Raw genomic sequence first — 19,267 nt, forward strand, 5'->3', positions numbered from 1 at the left:
ATACTGTCTCAGTTGTGTAACTAAGTTGGGCTAATAAAATTTTGTAATATAATTTATATGGCTTAACTCGTATTTTTATGTAATGTAATTAAATTTATTTATTAATCAAATGAAAATTTGAATGGGAAAATATATTCTTTATTCCTACTTTTTTGCATAGCCACAAATTAGTACACAATAAGAATTTGTTGTAAGTGCACACTAAGGTTTCTATAAGGAAGTTGATAACTTGCTGGATCTTTAAATGTGAGCCATTAAAAATTTGTAAGCAAATGTTTGAGGATTTAAAAAAAAAATTAGAACACAAATTATTTTAAGTGACTATATACCCAGCCAGAGTGCATCTATAATAAAGAACATGTATGGTTTTGGCATAGGTGATGACTTCTAGCTGTATGTTACACCATTTGTGTAGCTTTAATCTATGCTATCTCTCCACCTGGTCCTTTTCTGGGGTCATTCTTATAGTGATTGCTATGTAATTTATCATGAGTGTACCAAATATAAAGTCTTCAGAGCAAGCACTTTCTTTTCACCTCTTTTGGTATCCAATATCACCAATTAAACATCTATAAGATATTGACAATTACGAAAAATACTACTACTGCTATACAGGTATTAGAATTTAAGTCTGGATACCAACTTAGCCTCACTCAGCAACATTACACTATTAAGGGGTCATAGTTCACATCATAATGGGCTCCACTGTTGGTCAAAATGACATTCAACATAATTTAGGTAAATATGAACTTGATAAAGATTTATTCCATCATTTACTATTTGCCCACTACATAATACATTAAGAAATCATTTATTGATTGCATTCAAGTATAATTTTGTCTCAAGTAGTACAGCAACAAATTAAAAATTACAGGGTCTTGGGTTTTATATGAATAATTATGTTATACCAAAAATATTATACAGTACAGTAGGTACAGTACCGTATACACCTGAACACAACTAAATGACACCATTTCTTGAAGATGGTTGGAGGTGTTTGTGACAAGATGAAACTGATTTGGTAATGTAGAACTTAAAGCACTTTGTAACGACCTTTGTTTGTCGGTTGATAAGAATTTTGCTGCAAAAAAAAGAAAAAATTTGATGAAAGTTAGTATTAACGTATGGTTTGAGCAAGCCTATTATTTTGCAAAACTAGAGCTCCAATGCAGTAAAAAAAAATGTAAACATTTCTGATTTTAAAAACTTACCAAACGAATAAGCTCGTCCTTAATAAGCCGAATAATTTCTGCTTTTGCTTTTTGTACAGCCAACTCAGATACACCTTGAAAATAAAAGTTCAATACCTAAAATGTTGTGTTTTATAATTTTCATTTTATGATAAACCAAAAAAAATATTCATTAAATTTTAGTTAGTGTGTCAAATACAAAAGGCTACTTACAAACAACATGATACATAATCAAATGTTTTTAAATGTGGATTTAAGAGATGATTAAAAAATATATATTTATTAAAAAGAGTTAAAAAAGAAAACAATGATATAATGAATGTGACATAAAAGATGTGGAGTGGAAACACAGTTAAAAGGGGAATACTTATGGGAGGGGTCATAGAAGGCAAATGGAAGACAGTCTGAAAGAAAACTTATCAAAAAGAAGAAAAAAAACAACAAAAGAAATGCAGAAATAGATCAGGATGAAGGAACCATGAAAGAAGAACCATAAAACTGCAAAAATGGCAGATTACTAGTACGATGATTTAAAAAGAAATATTATACAGTAAATATAAATGGAAATATAAAACTTAATGTAAAATAATAGGAGAAACATATTTCTGGCACATAAATCACAACATATATCACAATTGTTTGCTTTCGGTTATCAAGCAAAACAAAAATGTCAAAAATGAAATCAGTCAGTATGTGAAATTTAAACATTATGCTGCTAAACTCCTAAAAATGTTGGTTTATGTTTAAAATTTTAAGTACAGTAAAAACAACAGGCAGAATAGAATCTGTTCGACATATATACATCAGACCACTATATAAGTATATAGGAAGTTTGAAAAATTAAAATTCCATTTGCTGTTATTAGTTTTTTACTTATGCTTTGAACTTTGTGCCTCTGACTATAAAAATTGTTTTGATAAAATGCCTGCAGCACCAAATGTTATCTGTACACTATAACCCAACGGTTTATTTATTTATTTATTTTCTTTCCCCCAAAAATGCTTCTGGGACATTCATGATGCCTCGGATGCTGGTTGCGCTGTCATGTGCTTTTTCCAGCACTGCTTATGCCTAATAATTAAATGGAATAATATCAAAGAAAATTTTGAGCATCTTACTTTCAATAGCAAGGTAAAGCTTCCTTTCACCATCTTTTGGTTCTTTTCCTGGTGGAAAAAATGTTCCTCGAATTGTAATTCCTGCATCACTGTAGTCCTGAATTTGCGCAAGATTTTCCTATTAAAAAAAAATATTAGCAACACTAAATTTCAAAAGGTATACAGTATAATTATGTTAAGGTCCTTCTTATATCTCTAAAAGTTTAATAAAATTCTGCTGCTGTTAACTTATACATTTAATATCAACTTACTTTCGATGTGACCTTCCACCTTGCGGTCTGTGGGAAATCATTGATCTGTAATTCCTCTTCATATTTTTTGCATGTTTCTTTTTGTTCTTCTACAACCTCCTCCTCAACCTTTGGGGTATAATTCAGCTTGGCATTCAATTTTCCTGCTAACTGTTCTGCAATCAACTTAGCCTGTAAAAGAGCATAATGTTTTATTAATAATTTTAAGCACGTAAATCAAAAATTTTGATTTTATTACATCACATACTAGAAAAACTAGCTTGTTTTTAAATTTGCATTTTAATGAATATATACTTGCACATGAGTTGTGACAGATCATCCATTAATTTGCTAGTCTGTGATGCTTGATTGTGTGATGGTGAATAGTTGGCTTAGAAGTCTGTATTAATGTACTGTATGATTTTTTAAAGTGTTTTCATTATATCGTATTGTTGCTGATTGCTGTTGTTACTATATATTCTATTTAACAGAATGAGGAGTTTCAACTAAGAACATATGTTACTAACACCCATCACTCTCAGAGGCTCTGTAATACCTTAATACTTGTCATATTTTGTAAAAATTTTTTTCTTTTTTAACATTGGGCTCTTTTTAAATATGTGGTTGTCTCCTCAATTCACATAGTAATAATCATATGTTTGAACCAATTTATATTTGCATACTTTAATTAATTTTATATTGTTAATTTTCCAAAAAGAAATTAACAATATAAAAATAATTGACTAAAAGGTCCATACCGAGACTGTAGGAGGTGCAATAGTCCTGCCGTCCATAACCGCTTGAGTTGCCTGTTGCATTACATTGTGTCTATCGCCCTCTAAGTTACGATTAATCCTCTCAGCCAATCGCTTGGCCTTTTCAAGGTTAACATTGCTTACAGGACCTGATGGATCTTGTGTGACAGTCTTTGAAATACCAATAGCGGCTTCTGCGGCTGAAATGTCCTTCACTCGTTTCTTGGCTGCAAACATTGTCTCAATTTTCTCATCAATCTATAATTATTCAAAAATCGTTATTCACTTTTAACATCTACATGTGGAAAGCTCTAAATATGCTATAATAATGCATTAAGGAATGTACTTAGTCTGCCTTAGCACTGTAGTGCCAGTCATGATGAATGTGCCTTCATTTTATGCAGGGGTCCCAAGTTTCTCGGAACTCCAGGGAATCTCCCGGAAATCGGTATGATCTCCCACAAACAAGCAAAAATCTCAAGGAAATTCACTTATCTCCCGCAAATTCAGTCAAAAACAAACCATTTTGTTTTATTTAGGCCTAAACTTTGGTTGCCGATTATTTTTTTTGCAGTCTGACAGTGCCATTTCCGGGCTTCTAAAGATGCCTATTCTAAAAAATGTCATCACCTCAGTCCCAATCATGGTGGGTGTGACCCTTTGTTTGGTACCTACACTTTTTCCTCACAGAATATATAGCACCCAATGTCATTAAACAAACCTCCTGGAAATGGGTTCTTCCAACTTGGGACCCCCGTTTATGAATACTATATGAAAACATGCTATAGCTTCACGTGCAGAATGTAAAAGAGTACAAACAAAACTGTATTTCAATCCTGTCTTAGAAATTCACAACGTTTCTCTACTTAAATAAAACGTTAAAGGGTTTAAATTTATTATATTGTTGAACCTTTTACTGATACATTTGGTGCTTCTTGTATAACTCTTGTAATTTCATAACTTTATTTTAAAACTTGCAGGTTTAAAAATTAGCTCTTTACAATCAAGTTATGTGACCTAGGCTGGCAAAATCAGGAGTTTTTCTTTAATAAAACACCAGTCTTCAAATCAGCTAAAAATCTCATGTAACAACTATCTTAATACATGTTGAACTAGAAATAGACAAGACATTCTATCTTTGTCATTTGTTATCCAATTTTTGTTCAATTATTAGCTTTTGATTACTGGATTTATGAAGATGTCATTTTACATTTTTTTGAGACAAGAGTCTGTTTTTACTAGAGTGGATCACATATATAACTTCCTTTCATGTGATACGGAACAGTAATTTCAATGTCATTCCCTGTAATAGCAACTTCATATAATTTTTAACTGGAAAACTTACATCCAGTCCCAACTCTTCTTCATCTGAATCTTGTAAGCCATACGACGCCTTCTGTAGTTTTTTCTTTTCGTTTGCAAGTTCTCTTTCTGTTTCATCGAACTTAAAGCCTTTACCACTGAATCCACTATTCTTTTGAATTTGCTTACCACTCTGAAAACATAGATGATACACAAGTATTAAAATGCTTAGCCACACACAATACTTTTTTCTTAACCTTCATTTACCATATTTGGACTATCCTAAATGGGAGGGGATAGGGGAAACACTTCTGTATTTGGTATTATTACACAATTTTTACGAGGTAATTTTTTGAACAAGAAACCATCAAGTTATGGTTAAATTGTTTTGCCAAAAAACACAGCAAAATTTAAGAAAACTTCACTATTTAGTTTTAGATGATTCCATACTTCATATGTAAGCAAGGGTTATATGCTTTTATAGGTGATGCAATGGAATACATACTGCTTTCTGATCTTCAACATATTGTTTCCAAATTTCATTGAGTTCATTTGGAACCTTCTGGCCACTGACTTCAAATGCTTTGATAACATCACCTGCAAACTTTGCTTGGTCTGGGGATATGAAGGTGTAAGCATAACCCTTCCTACCAGCTCGACCTGTCCTCCTGAAAATAAACATAACACACAACCGTACATATTGCAAAGGTCCTAAGGCTTAACAAGTAAATTATATTAAGATATAAAAATGAAAAACCAATACAGGATTTAAACTTTGTGATCAACTGTTGAGTAGTTGCTTTGCATGTTCACATGGTCACTTAATTGATCCTACATTCATCCTCTTAGTATTGTTGAACATGTAAACATCCACAGATCTCCAGCTTGCAATTCGTTGTGTTGCATCATATACCTTTATCTTAATGCTCACAGTTAAAATGACATGACCTGACATTCATTTACATTTCTATAAATTATAAAAAAAAATAATCTAATATTTGCAAAACTATCTATAAAATGCCTTACCCGCATCTGTGTACATAATCTTCATAGTGGTTTGGGCAGTCATAGTTAACCACTAGGATCAAATGCTTTACATCTAGACCTCGAGCAGCCACTGATGTGGCAACCATTAGCCTCACATTAGCTGCTTTAAAATCCTGATGAAGAGACAATATTATTTTACAAACACTTCATATGATATACATTGAAAATGTGATTTACATTTTCATTGTTATTAATCGTACAATTATTGAGTGGTTACGTACTGTATGTATAGTTGTGAATTTCTGGCACAGAAACACTTAAGACAAAAAATAATATTCTAACGGGTACTCAATTATACTTCTAAATAAAGTAGTTTAATTAATAGACACAAGGAGTGATAAGCATGGAAATGAAACCAATGATAATAAGAATGGAAATGACAATATCAATTTGGTAGAATCAACTTGGGTTACTTCCGGAGTAATCCCGGGTGCATTTCCTATTTACATTGAACGAAAAAGTCCGGGTTGATCCCGAGTTGCTGCCATTTTACATTGGCAACGAACTCGGGTTCAAAGGTTCAAATACCATCCTCAGTTTTTGTTGCGATGGTGATCATCATTTCGCTCAAGTTCCTCGTTGTCACGAAGCCACAATTATTGTCAATTATTGAAGCAATGTACATGCAGATTGCTTTTTAATTATGCGAATTAAATCAGCAATTTTGATATCAAGTCTATACCGGAGCATAGAGGGTTTAATTTGACAAGTGTCTAGGCCTAGCCCGTTGTAGGCAAAGTTTAGGCCTACCTGACCACAGCTGCGGTAGGCGCCAGGTAAGGCCTAATTCTGGAATCAAATTCGGTGCTGTTTACACTGGCGATTCCGGAATGCATCCGGGTTGTCCTACGCTGAATGTGTCCCGCACATCCCTTCCGGAATGTTTGGCAACCCGAGTAGGACTTTTTGACGTTTAAACTATAACCACAACTCGGGAGATTTTAACCCGGGTATTGGAAAATCCTGGGTTACGTCTGGAATTTTGCTTGCAGTATAAAAGGGTATAAGTATCTATGTACCTCAATAATTGAGTCGCGATCATACTGGTCAATACCACCATGAAGAGAGACACATGAGTATGAAGATTTCATGAGATCCTTCAGCAGCCTGTCTGCAGATTCCTGTCTTTCTACAAACACCAGGACACTGCCTTTCTCTTGGTAGATGCCTAGAAGTTCCAGCAGCTTCAAAAACTTCTGTTCTTCTTCCTCCAGAATAATCTGCAAATAATTATAACATATTAAAATATACAGTACCATATGCAAGCAATATATTAACTAAGCCTACTATTACTATTATCACAGTTAATGTTGCTATTGTTACGGTCATTGTTGTTATATTAATATTATTATTATAATCATTATCATTATTATCATCATTAACATTCAAATAAGGTACAAATATTTATCAAAGAATAGATAGCCTTTTCAGTGAATTGAATCCACAATAATTGAAAGCTGGGTGTCATAATATATTTAAAATAGTTTACCACTATTTATTCCCAACTAATTACGTACATTAATACCAATGAGTAGTGGTTTATTTTATTCTCTGTACAAAGAGATTTAGATTTGTTTACACACCAAATGTTGCTCTACATCTGAGCAAACAATACTCCGTCCTCCAACCTGTACTTCAACTGGCTTAGTTAATATTCTTCTGGCTAGCGCCTCCATCTGACGAGGAAATGTAGCTGAGAAGAGGACAGTCTGGCGATCTGGACGAATGTTGTCAACTATTTTCATCACCTGTTAGTGAGAAAAGTTAACAGATTGTATAGTTATAAATTCTACAGATTAAAAATTTTTAATATTAAACAATTTCTTAAATACTGTAGGTACTTACCAAAACAATATTCAAAAATTATTATTTTTATACATGTATATTAACTCAAATTGAAAGTACAGTATCAGATAGTGACTTGAGGGGTTATTAACTATGTTCTAAAGTTAACATCGAACATGAAATTTGGTGATTTGACGACCTTTATATTACCTGCGGTTCAAAGCCCATATCAAACATCCTATCAGCTTCATCGAGGACAAGGTAGGTACATCTTCTTAGATTTGTAACTCGACCTACAAGAGAGAGCAGAAGAGCGCAGATGGTTAAAATTGGTGGTAACTGTGGTGATCTTTGTGTCCTTGGTTCTACTACATCAATTTTCTCTTTTGGTGTAATACAGGTAGGTGCGCACCAGATACAGATGTCTTAGTCATCAGTCTTTTGTACAACATAGCCCATGTACAAGGTCAGAAAACAGTACAATTTACTGTATGTGAAAAGGTAGGAAGTGTTTCTCAACTTACTGTATAATTTACTATTATCGGTGCACTATACTGTAGTACCAAACAAAACGTCCTACTCAAAAGCCATTTGAGTTACTTCAACTTATTGCACCAGAAAATGTGCCTTCCCATAAACATTTTGTTAAATCATAAATTACAGGTGAAAAAACTATGTGTAAGGTTTTTTCGGCCCTTCAATATGAGATATTAACAAGGTAATTCCTTCTAAATAATAATTCACAACATAACATACAGTATATTTTACTGTCCCACCAGCTACTGCATTTCCTCAGTAATAATAAAATAATGCAATTTGTGCTGGTTACCTTTGAAGTTTGAGCACATTTACAGTATGTTTACTCGAAAACAAATACCAATTCAAAAACAAAAATTGAAATACAACCAAAAAAAGGTATTGGAACATATCAGAAAGTAATCTTATCTGATCTCCATCTTACAAAAGTCTGGGGATTTTGCAACACAATGAGGGAAAAAAGTTTGATAGGTGGACAGTCATAATACCAAATGTTTACATTTTCTCACGGATGACATATTTACTGTCTGCAAGTCAGAATCTGCTCAGCCAATCAAATCTTTCCCCTGAGAACAGAAATCCAAGACAATAAAAACCACATGTGTGGGAGCTTAGTCCTACAATATAACTACATTATACCAGTATGTGTTAAACTAAGTCTTGCTTTTTCTGATGATCAGAAGGGGTGGGTTAGGGTGAGGTGGGAATAGGGGATACAATATTCTTCAATATAGTCTTGAAAATAAAACTACTATAAATGTTCTTTAAACAATTATTTTTAAACATTGTTTGCTTTATATTTTTAATAATCATGTTGATGTGAATTTCAATTTCTGACAACTTTATAACTTGTAGTTCTGTAGAAGAGCAAATGCATAATTTGAATGAGAAATATATGTATGTGATGTTCCTATATTGTTGACAATGGCTTATTCATCTCATAGAAAAATCTGGAAGAAATGAACAATAATTGTTAATATACATCTTTAAATTTATTTGTAGGAAATAAGACTACAATAAGGTCTAAATTAGTGCAAATGCTGGAAAGGCAAATAATATTGACTGAAAGATACTACGATTATCTTACATACTCCTTATGCGATCAATGTTGTCCAGCATTTAATTTGTAAACTTACCATTGTTGGCTGCCAACATATCAATCATTCTTCCAGGGGTACACACAATAATCTCAGCGCCACGTTTCAGTTCAGCAATCTGCTCACTAATGCCTGTGCCGCCATACACGCAAACCACTTTTAAGCCATGAGACCGTGTGAACTTCTTGCATTCTTTGTAAATCTGCATTGCAAGCTCGCGTGTCGGCGTCAAAATCATTGCTGAAAGAATCAAATTTAATATTGAATTTATCTATTTTGGTGAATTTTGATTTCATATTTGACGAAATAGTGACTGACTAGTCAATAATATGAATTTACAGTCAAGTTCTGAGGACACTATGGCCTAGTTCAGACTAGGTGGATAAACCCGGCTCAACTCGCCGGGTTTATCTACCTGCCAGTCTGAACTAGGTGGCTTATCTCAAGCCGGGCTGTGTTTCTATATTAACAAGGCCTGGCGTGCCACCGTGTTTAACTTTTCTAAGCTGGGCTTTAATCGTTTCGTTGCGGGGGGGGGGGGGTCTTGCATTGACTTCCAGGTAACAAAATGACCAATCAGCATTCAATTACGTACGCTGTTGAGCGAGTGTACATACGTTTCGCGAGCTTAACGTTGAGCCGGGCTTAACTCAAATCTGGCTTAAGTCTGAACATAGCCTATAGGAAATATAATGGCTATATAAAACTCTGTCCATAATATGAGATTTTATGTCATAAATTTGAGTGATGTGCCCATATATGGGCTGATGATGTCATATTCAAGAAAACTATGAGAAAACTTGAATCTAAGGTAAAAATCCAAGCAGAATATATTATTCCAAAGTAGCTAAGTAGCAACACTCGTAAATATCGAAGAGAAATTGCAGTTCGACTGAACAACAAGACATTTCGAAAAAGAATGAGGATGATGCATGGTTGTGGACCGTCTGTGCTTGGTGCCAAGGCCAACTGTTCCATTTTGTTTTCGAGGGGTGTTCTCTTTTGGGAGAGATTAGGAAATTAGTCTTACTAACCAGATAAGTATTCACTAAGTAGACTTGTGTAATGTGCCCATATATGGGCATGATGTCATATTTAGGGAATCAAGGAATAGTTATTGTCGACAAGCTTAAACAAATGGTTAAATATGCATAAGATAAAAGTAAATATATTTTTACAATACTTACAATATATAAAGAACAAGCAAAATGAAAAGAACATGTTCCATGATAATAAAATAGAGTAAAACGTCTTTCATTTTATGAACGTCGATTTTACGAATAGTCGATTTTATGAATGGTCTTTGCCCCTGATGACGTCATCATCAACCAATTATTACCGTAAAAAGAGTTCGATTGCACATGTTTTACACAGTGATAATGTATATTTTTCTTTAAAAAATCAAGTTTGTTGTATTTATTTATTAACAGTTCGATCTTTTCTTCCATTTCTGGTATAATAAACCTATCTATAACTACCTATGCAAGTGTCGTCCGATTGAGCGCAAATGTTTACGATGACTAACAAAAGTGTCGGGGTCAGAAACTTATTGACATCATGAATGCTAGATATGATCGTGAAATGCATGTTTCAACCAATTATTTAAGTCGGTTTATTTTATTGTATGTAAGTGTAGATTAGGATTATAGTGTCCTGGGCACGACGTTATAAACTGCATCCGGTCGAGTCGTCGGCGACTAATTCCGACAACCCCATGCACATGTTTTACACAGTGATAATGTATATTTTTCTTTAAAAAATCAAGTTTGTTGTATTTATTTATTAACAGTTCGATCTTTTCTTCCATTTCTGGTATAATAAACCTATCTATAACTACCTATGCAAGTGTCGTCCGATTGAGCGCACATGTTTACGATGACGAACAAAAGTGTCGGGGTCAGAAACTTATTGACATCATGAATGCTAGATATGATCGTGAAATGCATGTAAACAACACCATTCGGTGATCTAACAACTAGAAAAAAACATGATAGAAAGGTCTATAAAACTTGATGTTTGAATAAGAGTTAAAATAAAATTTTGTTAAGTAAAGAATACCAGCGATTAAAATAATTTGGTTTTTATTGAAGGTAAATTCAGAGGCTCTAGCGCGGTAGACCAAGCTGCTGCACTGTTGGTTCATGCTTGGCCTGGCAGTCGTCAGCTGTCGGCGCTCAATGGTATGGGATAGATCGCCTAGGTATTAAAAACTGACAACCGATCTAGATTACAAATTTTTCAATTTACAAACACCCCTTGGTACCAAGGGGTACGTAAAATGGACGTTTTACAGTATAGAGTGTATAATGTAGATTACTGCGAGAGAGATATTGCAAACTGAATATAATATACAGTATAAAGAAGATTGGAGATGATGACGACAAAAACACTCAAATATTGGCATATCACATCTATTTGTCACACAGAATTTGTGTGGACAGAGCTATTATTTTCTAGTGTCCAACATATCTTGATCAGGGAGAGAGCAGCTTAGCTTAGTCGGCTAATCTGGTGGTAGCCACTGTGTGTGCGATGAACCGTGGAGATTTCTAGGTCCCAGGTTTAATTCCCATCGCTGCCTCTCCTTGTGTTTCAGCTAGAGGGCTGAAATACAAGTTAAAATAGCGCACCATCTATCGGATGAGACGTTTAAGCCGTTGGTCCTGTGTGCATTTATGGCCCATGTGCATGTAAAAGAACGCAGTACACTCTTCGGAAAAGAGTAAGGGATTGTCTCCCGGTGTACTGTCAAATCACCACCAGAAGGACCCCACTGGAAATAAGACTACTTCTGGACTTTTGTGGGCTATCCTTGGTGTTTACACTGATAAATCCAATCCTATCCGACCATAATTGATTTATAAGTCAGTCAGCTAGTTTAATATGTACAGTCTTACGTACAGTATAGCTTTTAATTAAACGGCTGTTAGTGGTTACCAGCTCCTTAGTTATATGATTAATACATTAACTATGCATGTGAATTTAACTGTATGAATAAGAATTATTTGCTAGTACATGCCCTGCCACTCTTTAAATCCCAATGAATAAACTAAGTGTGGGTAATGAATTTGAAATTTTGGTCGGACTAACATCCAGGTAGACATTTGTTGAAAAGACAAAAATGTAGGGTAAACATTTTGATGAATTATTTTAGCATTGCCTTGTTATTTCAGTCAATCAGTCAATCAATCACATTGTTATCTCAACCATACAATCTAGACAGGTGGTCTGCTTAAATTTCTGTTTTCCAATTCAACAAAATATTCATTACAATGTAAAACAACAACTTTGGGCTTTTCGTAAATGAAACAGGAAAAAAAAAAACAGATACTACTATGTACTTTCTATTGTGAAATCGACATGTTACAAATACTGAGCTACAATATAGCAAACACAGATGTTGCAAGTTCAATAATAATTGGTATGGGAGAACACAAGTACTTACAAATAGGGCCATCATCGGCTTCCAGTGGATCTTGATCAAGGATGTGCCGCATCATAGGAATCAAGAATGCCATGGTCTTTCCGCTACCAGTCTTAGCGATTCCAATCAAATCCCTTCCAGACATAATGCATGGAATGGCTTGTGCTTGGATTGGTGTTGGCTTCTCATACTTATTCCTTTCATAAAAACCAGTGAGATTCAAATTAAAGAATTTTACATTTCATTGACATAAACAAAATTAAAATTGATATCCCAGGCAGATCCAGACATTTGCAGGAGGGGTTGTCATCTTGTGAAGATGAGAAAAGTTTAAATGATGTACACTGAAGAGGAAATTGGAGAAAGTGTCTCCTTCCAATGGCTGGGTGATTAACAGTTACCCTCCCATCTTTGAGAGACTTGTGTATAATGTACAAAAATATGATTAGATTAGATTAAAATGTATTCTCATAAATGACCACAAAAAACAGCTGCTGGTTATTCCTCAAATTATCTCAGGAAGGGAGGTGAGCTTGGAAGTCACCCGACTCCACTCTGAATCTGCCCCAAGATATTATAATTTGTGAACAAAACCCGCTGTTTGAAGTTTGAAGAATTTCATGTTTTTGCATTTTATAAAAGAAGATATTTCTGCAAAATATCATTCACTTAAAAGTATATTAAAATTATATTTAAAATTCAAATCTTAATAATCAACTATTGACTTTGGAAGCTTTGCAAGTTGTTTTCTTAAAACCTACATCGCTGATATCCAGTAAATTAAATATTCATAACTTTGATAATAATCAACCAGTTTCCATCAAATAAACACTGCCTTAAAGAAGAACTCATTAAGAATCTAAAAATATCAACAACTAAATTTTGAATTTTTTCTACAAACGGCTCATTTTGCAGGAGCCGGTCACATTTCATAATGATATTCTAATATATGTCACAGCTTTTAATATTTAATTGGAAAATAACGGATTGGTTATTTTATCGAGGTGTATAAATTTGAACGAAATAAATAAACATACTTTTTCAGAACATCAAGTATTTTTTTTGAAACGCCACACTGCACCCACTCTTTAATTGGCTTTGGTACGTTTTTTCCACGGATTTTAATGGATTCCAAATCTGCACGCATCTCTTCAACTTCTGAAAAACAAAAAAAAAAACATACACCTTACATCTGGAAAGTAAATTACATATGGTCATTCAAAATCATAATATATTTTGTAACTAACAATGTAAGTAAATATTTAGCATCCTAAAAAATTAAAAATAGCATGGTGAATTACAAAAGACATTTTTCTTCTCCCAGCCGTGCTTGAAGTTTGGACTGGATCAGTTGAAGACAGGAAAGAGGCAGGTTTGACTGAACCTGGACTGGAAGTAGATGAATTTGACTGGAAGGAGACGAATTCAAATCACACTCATATGTTACAACAACACTGGAATTATATATCATGATGCTACATGAAATACTCTACAGAACACAAGGATATGGTGATAAATTAAAAAGAGAACGAAAAAAACATCACACTCTACCATAAGTCACATCTAGAGATTTTCATTTAACTGCCTGATAGCTGCAGGATATAAGATTTTTGAAAATGTAGACTTCTTAGCATTGACAGAACAGCACCACTGACCACCGGGGAGTAACTCAAAGTAATTTAAACCAGGATAAATTTCATCATCCATGATTGAGATCGCTCTTTTAACAATTTGACCTGTTTAGATGTCATTAAGGCAAGTTTGAGTGATCTTTATAATCCGCAATGCCACTTTGACACAGGTGAGTTGAAGGCCAAGCAGTTAGCAGGGGCGCCGCAACCTATAGCCATAATATAGGCAATGGTTCGAACGACACGCTCGCCTATGGCAGGGATGTCACCAGCTTTTTGGAGTGCCAGTCGGCGATCATTCCGCGTTTTCCCTTGGGGGGAGGGGTCGCCGTATTCGTGAAAGCTCTTAAAAACCAAAAGGCCTAAGTCGAGCAGGCCTAGGCCAAAGGCTAGCTGACGCGATTTTTTTAGGCTAGGCCCAGGTAGGCCTAGGCCAGAATTTGAGGAATGCAACAAAACAGATTAAGATGAGACTTACTGTAGGCCTAACTAAATTCAATAGTTGACATGCTTTGTTTTAGATTAAAAAATAATAATGAACAAATCCCGGCGACAAAGCGTCGATCCGACCATATTGTTTGCCGTAACTTCACATGTTTGACGATTACCACGATGAATGTGTATGTCACTGATTCATGTGCACTCATTTATTTATTTTTTGTCCATTTACACACATTATATATCAATTATAATTAAAAGTGAAAAACTTAAAATACAAAATTAAAACAAAGTAAAGAAATAAAACATAAATCAGGTTTCGTAAATTTTTAATAATCTTCCTGCCCCGGACCATGCTGTCATATTAAAACACTTGAATGGTCACGATTTCAACTTTAACCTTTGAATCTGTACAGAGCAACCGTGTCATGCCGGCCCACGACGTTCGCTATGACTCAACTGGGCCTAGGCTGTTAAGTTAGCGATGAATAGCAGGGCAGTGCAGTATTTTGTTGCAATTAACGTAACCACAGAAACATTTATTGTATTCTTCTTGTATTTATCTATCAATTTAGCTTGTCTATTGTGTTTAGGTAAACTAATTATTTTGTTACAATTTGTAAACTGTTGAAATAATAGTGGTGGTCGGGAGCCTGTAATTCCTGGTCGGAAATGTTGAGTGCTGGATGGGCCCGTCCACCGCCGACCAGCGTGGTGACATCCCTGCTATGGTTCTGGTCTTCTCGGATAAGGACTATAAACCGTAGGCCCAGTGTATACAATGGCTCGTGTGCACTATAAAGAATCCTTCGAAACGAGTAGGGGGATACCCCGGTGTACTGGAACAGACAGCCCCTGTGGTGGATGACGAGAGTTGCTGGTACCGGGTTACCGGGTAGCACAGACATGAAGGGACCCTTAGGGGCGAAGAAAGTCATTGGTCGAGTTCCTAGTCCACATATCAAGCGCCCTGAGCATCTTATATTAGATAGATATGTGCGCTATATAAAACTATACTATTATTATTATTATTATTATTATTTGAAAATTTTCCCAAGATTAAATTTATCACTTTGACTGGAAAGAGATTAAAAAAGAAAAAACAGGTTTGACTAAACAAGATTAATAAAAGAAAAGAAGACTGGTTTGATTAGTAACAATATGCACCTGATAAAGACAGCATAGACTGCTGGTGAAAGATTGTGTGAACAAATACTATATATACTTATACCCAACAATAAAACTGGAAGGAACTACAAACCTTCCACAGTCATCTTTGCCAACTGAGGTACTTCAATGTAGAAGTTCTTGCGGAATGGTTGGTATGTAATTGTGCTATGGTCAACTGCAGCTAGTTCTTTCTTTTTTTTAAGTTCCAATGCATTCTTCATTGTGTCTGCTAAACTGGTTTCTTCTTCTTCTGAAGAGTACTAGTATATAATATAGAAGTACAAACACATTTCATGTGTTAGCAATAAAAAAAAAATTTAAAACTAAAAAAGAGGAGGGATTGCAAAAGTGGTACACTGAACAATTTAATATCCAACTGTTTGATGCTGAGGTCTTAGTGGTTACAGTTACTGATAATGAGGAATGACTAACAAAATGCATGCTTCATTCACAACTCAAAATAAGCTGTGGAATACGTTTAAACCTTGATATCATTCTGTTTTATCTGTCTTTTGTAATTTCTATAATGCAGTTTGTTATGTGAATGCACTGTGTATGTGTGAACACTGTAGTCTGTTTTTATTAATATTAATTACTATTATAATGCTTACTTCCATAGCGTCTTGATCATTTATCATAAGTTCTCCCTTGTTGAGTATTTTAACCGGTTGTGACTGTATCTTTTTGGCAACTCCTGTTACAATGCTAACTTTGCCAAGTGGCACCTGAATGTGGAAAAACAAAGATTTCAAATGTATACAATTACTTCATAGATGGATTATTACTATATTTATCATTTAATTTGTCTTTTGGTGGTAAAGGTACAGTACTTCAAATGGAAGGGTCTAAGATTCAAGTTCAGCCAAATTTATGTAAATTGGTACGTTGGTACGTAATATGAAAAAAAAGCTGTGTTATACTGTATACAGGCCTACATGTAAAACCTCCCTAACAACACCTAAATAAGTGGAATTTATTAATAGGATTTTAAAAAAATGTTTGGGTTTCAAAAATAAAGCCCTCAAAATGCTACTTTGTCAGAGATTTCCAGGGTGTTCCACTTGTGCAAGCTGGGGCCCCAGTTGGCCTCTAGCCTAAGGCTCACTTCGCTCGAAAAAACACACCCTCTACAAAAAGAAAGCCTGTCTATAGTGCTAGATTTTTATTAGTAACATAACACAACTACACTTAGGAAGTATTAAAATGAGACTTAGTTTACAGAGCACTGTAAATATATTACGTCTATTTTGTAGTTGGTGAGTTACTACATAACTGCTTGATAAGAATGTATATATCTTACATTTTCCTGTATCTCCTCCATGTCCGGCAGACCTTTCTTATTTCGATCAGAATTATTAATCTTCCTCACTTCATCCTGCACTCCCTGCATAAATGCATCTAATGGATCAATATCACCATCATCATTATCATCATCATCATTGTCTTTTTCTTCTTTCTTTTTTTCCATTACCTTCTCTTCTTCCTTCTCGTCTCCTTCCTTGTTTCCTTCACTCTATTGAATATAAATTGTAATATATAGATCCACTGCTTATATAGAACACTAAACATTTGGAAAAAAATATAACAATTTTGACCTGGTCTTTCATTATCTTCTTCGACGTCTCTTCAGATTTGATATATCTCAACAACAAATCAAAATTATTCAAACCGCACATCTATATTATAATTATGCTTTTTAAAGCCTACGGACACAAAGCAAAACTAATCCACTTAATAAACGTCAAAAAAAACTCTAACAAACAAACAAGATTATCAAACTTTTGAGGACGCGACTGAATGTTGTATAATGTTTAGTTCAGACTGGATTGGAATATCAATGACAATCCATATTTAGATTAATTGATAGAAAAATAATGACTTTTATCATCGTTTTTACTGGAGCAGCAGCTGATTCAGAAGATGCATTGTTTACTTCCGCATTTGCTAGCTGTGTTTCAGTTGGTTGTTTTGCAGTAGTATTAGACCCTTTTAGAAAACAGATGATGATAACAGTACTAAATAGAAGTGTCTGGACTTAAGTTTACTCTCAGTCATGTGGCAAGCTGTGTCTCAGCCACTTGCTTAAAAGGCTCTTTCAAATAATTTCTTATCTTTATTTATAATATTTATGAAATTTTCCCTCCAATTAAAATTATAGTAATTATTTTGGGTGTTGCTTTTTAACTGGTTTTATAGTAATTTTATAATAAGTTTTATGAATTCTTTAGAGCAACTAAATTCCAATGCATTTTATACTAAAAATATTTTTGTGGTAATTTATTGTGAATTTTAGGTACAAATAATAATTTGTATTTTATTTTGTTGGATGGGCATAGGAGAGCAACACACACTGTTGAAAGTGACTAATTTTGCTATTGGCAATCCAGTCCACCTCCTGAAAACATTTTTAGTTGTCTTGCTTTTTGTTTTTTGAATTGTATTTTAGTGTTTTGTTTAAAATTTTTAGGTAATTTTTTTCTGTTAAACATTTTTAGGTAATTTGGAGTTTTTATTTTTACATGTTGACTTTTTATGTACAGTGATGCAATGCGAATTAAGATAATAAAAATGGCTAAATTACTTTTAAACAAATGAAAAAATTTTTTTTTTTTTAAAACTCAGTAACATAATAATATAGATGATAGCAGTACAAAATAGATACGCATCTACGGTGTGGGTTAGCAGTATTTGGTATGAATTGCTAAACATAATAATAATAATATAATAATGATAGACTTATAGCTAAATAAAAGATATATAAAGTATTCAATTAATGTACTAGATACACAATTTATTATGACATCGTAAAATGATAACTTATCATAGACGTAGACTTATAAACGCGCATATTGTCATGACCTTTATACGCTAACAGCATTATACTGCAGTAATTGGATCAAATGCTATAAGGACCATGCATAAGTGTTGCAACTGCAACCAGTGCACAGGAGTTTAACAGATAACAACTTATACACCTGAGTGGAGAGAGACAACCACAGGTAAATTGTCTTGCACAATGAGGGTTGGACACTGTCCTCATGGATGAGATACCAAATTGAATCTCCAGTGCTAACTGCTCCCATATAAATAACCCACTAAAGTTTGCCAATACATACAGTAGGATTAAGTCTTGCATATGTCTGTTAAATGCAGATTTATTTTCAATGGCTTAAATTTATATAACATTAAATTTGTTTTCCAGGATTCATGACAACAAAATAGAAAATACTGGTACTACAGGATTTCTCTCTTACTGTATTTGCATTATTAAGTTACCATTGAATCGTCAATGTACTGTTTCATATAATTTGTGTGTAGTAAAAAAAATTAAAAAAAAGAATAAAACAAACAAAACAAAACGTAAAATCAATATTTTGCTAAAATAGCAGACGAAATCATGTTGATAACATCAAGGAAAGCTTGCAGTAAGTTAACATTAAATTGTGCTTGGTTAATTATCAATGATCTGTCAATGCACAAAGATAAACATCTCTTACCAGTGAAATATATATATATATATATATATATATACTGTCTCTTATA

General features: G+C 33.9%; 1 protein-coding gene across 1 annotated transcript in view; it reads right to left on the bottom strand.

Annotated features, from left to right (window-relative positions):
- Positions 1-82: 82 nt before the first annotated feature.
- Positions 83-19,267, bottom strand: part of LOC117120394 (probable ATP-dependent RNA helicase DDX46) — a gene marked incomplete in the record, with an annotated part of 24,778 nt that continues 5,593 nt past the window's right edge. Inside the window, 17 exon segments of the mRNA XM_033265433.1 lie at positions 83-1,081; positions 1,212-1,285; positions 2,309-2,426; positions 2,560-2,730; positions 3,297-3,551; positions 4,639-4,788; positions 5,101-5,263; positions 5,622-5,755; positions 6,662-6,862; positions 7,226-7,390; positions 7,638-7,720; positions 9,101-9,301; positions 12,507-12,682; positions 13,523-13,643; positions 15,816-15,984; positions 16,336-16,449; positions 17,025-17,237. Of these exon segments, the coding sequence (XP_033121324.1) occupies positions 1,034-1,081; positions 1,212-1,285; positions 2,309-2,426; positions 2,560-2,730; positions 3,297-3,551; positions 4,639-4,788; positions 5,101-5,263; positions 5,622-5,755; positions 6,662-6,862; positions 7,226-7,390; positions 7,638-7,720; positions 9,101-9,301; positions 12,507-12,682; positions 13,523-13,643; positions 15,816-15,984; positions 16,336-16,449; positions 17,025-17,237 (2,556 nt within the window).

This window comes from Anneissia japonica, unplaced genomic scaffold (assembly GCF_011630105.1).
Source record: "Anneissia japonica isolate Jap-2015-1 unplaced genomic scaffold, ASM1163010v1 scaffold287953_len805160_cov178, whole genome shotgun sequence".
Classification (NCBI taxonomy): Eukaryota; Metazoa; Echinodermata; class Crinoidea; order Comatulida; family Comatulidae; genus Anneissia; species Anneissia japonica.